This window comes from Ictalurus furcatus, chromosome 2 (genome assembly GCF_023375685.1).
Source record: "Ictalurus furcatus strain D&B chromosome 2, Billie_1.0, whole genome shotgun sequence".
NCBI lineage: Eukaryota > Metazoa > Chordata > Actinopteri > Siluriformes > Ictaluridae > Ictalurus > Ictalurus furcatus.
The window spans coordinates 760,769-763,961 of record NC_071256.1 but is presented as its reverse complement, the minus strand read 5'-3'; the positions used below and the strand labels follow the sequence as shown (position 1 = coordinate 763,961).

General features: G+C 37.1%; 1 protein-coding gene across 1 annotated transcript; it reads left to right on the top strand.

The window, feature by feature from the left end:
• The first annotated feature begins 352 nt into the window (after positions 1-352).
• Positions 353-2,193, top strand: LOC128617028 (trace amine-associated receptor 13c-like). Its single transcript, XM_053639982.1, has one exon. The coding sequence runs from the start codon at positions 897-899 to the stop codon at positions 1,899-1,901; it is 1,005 nt and encodes a 334-aa protein (XP_053495957.1). The 5' UTR covers positions 353-896; the 3' UTR covers positions 1,902-2,193.
• Positions 2,194-3,193: the final 1,000 nt, after the last annotated feature.

Genomic DNA, 3,193 nt, shown 5'->3' with positions numbered 1-3,193 from the left:
ACAACGACCCAAAGCACACATCTGAATGAACAACGGAACGGTTTAACCAAAAGAAGATGAGTGATTTTGAATGATCTAGCCAGAGCCCAGACCTGAATCCAACTAAACTAATCTGTTTGGTGACCTGAAGTGGGCTGGGCACACAAGATGCCCTCACAATTTGATAGGAAAACATTCCCAAGTCAAGACGTGCCAAGCTGATAGACTCTTATCCAAACAGACTGAGTGGTGTGATAAAATCAAAGAGTGCTTCAACTAATTATTAGTTCAGGGGCGTGTGAACTTATACAATTAGGTTACTCTAATTTATTTTATTTTTTAAATATTTTTTCTCTGAAATGTGTCAGTTTGGTGTTCAGTGGCATTGTACTGGTTGTAGTTTTTACCTTAAAGGTGGAAAAGTTCTGATATGATTTATCTCTGTTTAAAAAAAAAAAAACCTGCTGCTTTAATAGGGGTGTGTAGACTTTTTATATCCATTGTACATCACAAGCACCAGCTTCATCAACAAAGCCATTAATTGTGTTTGCCTTTTGCACTGGACAGCAGAAGGTAATGGGCTTTCATTGATAACCCCAGGATTACTGAGTGTGTCAGTAGAGTGAAGCCAAAGGTGCTGTTAATGTGTATGCAGTGACAATAAAGTCTTCTGTCAATGCTTTACTAATTGCTGCATTGGGAGATAGAACAGGTTGAGTTGCAGTGAACTGAACAGTGAGGTTTTTTCTGTGCTTAATGCCTTCTGTGGTCTTTTGTTTCCCCAAGGCATGACATCATATTCATTAAGCTGTCAATCAAACTTGGGGGGGCGTGCTTAATTTCTAAACTATAAAAATATCTGAGTTGCCTGAACTATAATTCATTTCACCATAATGTAACAGAGACTTTTTTTTAAAATGCATGACCTCATGAACCTGACGGAGTTTAACCAGTCTGATCTCTGTGAGCATTTCTCCTGTCCAGAGAGATCTGGATCTCCTGCAGTTTATATCTTACTGTATGTGTGTTCAGCTGCTGTGGTTCTTCTAACAGTGTGTGGAAATCTTCTCATCATCATCTCTGTTCTTCACTTCAAGCAGCTTCACACACCGACAAACATGCTCGTGCTCTCTCTGGCTGTGTCGGATTTCCTTGTTGGAGCTTTAGCAATGCTTCCAATGTTAATCTGGAAGATTGAGTCATGCTGGATTTTTGCTAGAGGTTACTGTATCAGTTTTTTGATGACCTCTTATTTTCTAACAAGCCTGTCCATCTATAATGTTGGTCTGATCGCTGTGGATCGGTATCTGGCTCTCTCAAACCCGTTTCTCTACACAAACACAATCTCTAGTAGGACTATGTGCATTGTGGTTTCTTCTAATTGGTGTGTGTGTCTGGTGTATAACACAGCATTTTATTATTTCAATGGAAGCTTCACGAGTTTTGTAATGTGTCCTGGAGAGTGTTATCTTTTTCTGAATGAAGTTTTATTCGCAGTTGACCTTGTAATTGCGTTTATATTTCCATGTTCCATCATAATCATATTGTATACTCTAGTGTTTGTGATTGCTAAGAAACATGCCACTGCTATCAGAGAGCTTAATAATCACACACGGCCTAAAACACAGAAAATCACCTCACACTCGATGAAATCTGAGAGAAAAGCAGCTAAAGTCCTGGGCATTTTAGTGTCTGTGTTTCTGATGTGTTTACTTCCGTATTTTATTTACAGTGTATTAGGCGACGTTATTGAACTACAGACAGAAACATTTCAGAAACTTGCGATAGTGCTTTATCTTAATTCCACCATTAATCCTGTTATTTATGCTCTGTTTTACCCGTGGTTTAGGAGGTGCATTAAATTAATTATAACTCTGCGAATATTCCAGACAGACTCTGCTTTAATCAATATTCTTTCATGAATGTGTTTTGTACTTGTGAGTACAAAATTATAGGTCCTCATTTTAAAAAAAATTAAAAAGCTGTTTACAAACAAATTGTTTAGGCATTTTAATACACATTACAACATTAAACACTATGTAAACATGAAATGTTTATATCTGTATATTTATACACATCTATAGGTTTATATACATTGGCTGCACATCCTGTTGTATCATCCCCAACCCCCTCACACATAATATTCACTTAACATTGAATTTTTTCCCAAAAAATGGTTCTATGTAAAACTTTGGAGAGCAGAAAACTTGGAATATACAATTGCAGGTATGCAAACTTTGACAAACAGGACAAATTTTCCAATCAATTTGAGATGTCGCTTATTTTTACCAACAAAATCCCATGATTTTTACATTTTTTGTTTTCTTTATTGTCCCTGTAATTTACATTTGTTCATTTTGTCCTTCAGGTGCATTTCCAAATAACCTTTGAAACAAGAAAATGAGAGAAACAAGGCATAACACTAGATTCATTGGTGTAACAAGAGATACCTTGACACAACCCTTTAGAATAACTCTGTATGCCTGGACATAACAATAGATGCCTGGCTGTAACCACAGATGCCTTGGCACAATTACAGTCATGTGAAAAAATAAGTACACCCCATGGAAATTGTTGGCTTTTTTGATGCATTTGGACAAGCAAACATTTGATCATCTTTAAACGGCGCCTACTCATGAAGTTGATATACTTGAACAAAAACAAAAGGAAAATTAGCTTTATCAATCATTTATTTAACAGAAATATCAATAGATGCGATATTATTCTATGGAAAAAGTAAGTCTCAGAAGCTAGTATTGCCCCCTTTAGCAGAAATAACGTCTTGTAGGCATTTTGTATAATTGTCCACCAGGCTTGCTGGAATTTTTGACCACTCTTCCATGCAATATTCTTTCAGTTGCAAGATGTTTAAATGTGTTCTTGCATGTTCTGCCCATTTCACATCCTTTCACATTTTAATGGGATTCAAATCCGGCCTTTAACTAGGCCATTCCATAACCCTCCATTTCTTCTTATTGAGCCGTTCCTTGGTGGATTTATTCATGTGTTTAGGATCATTATCCTGTTGAAAGGTCCACTTTCGGTTCAACTTTCAGACAGATGGCCTCACATTATCTTCAGGCACTCTTTGATATGATGCAGAATTTATAGTTGAATCAATGAATGCACGCTGTCCAGTCCCTGAGGCAGAGAAGCAACCCTAAACCATAACATTTCCACCACCGTGCTTCACAGTTGGTATGAGGTGCTTCTC

What these genes read in the sequence shown, in the direction of transcription:
- LOC128617028 (XM_053639982.1), top strand. Translation starts at nt 897, where the DNA reads ATGCATGACCTCATGAACCTGACGGAGTTTAACCAGTCTGATCTCTGT.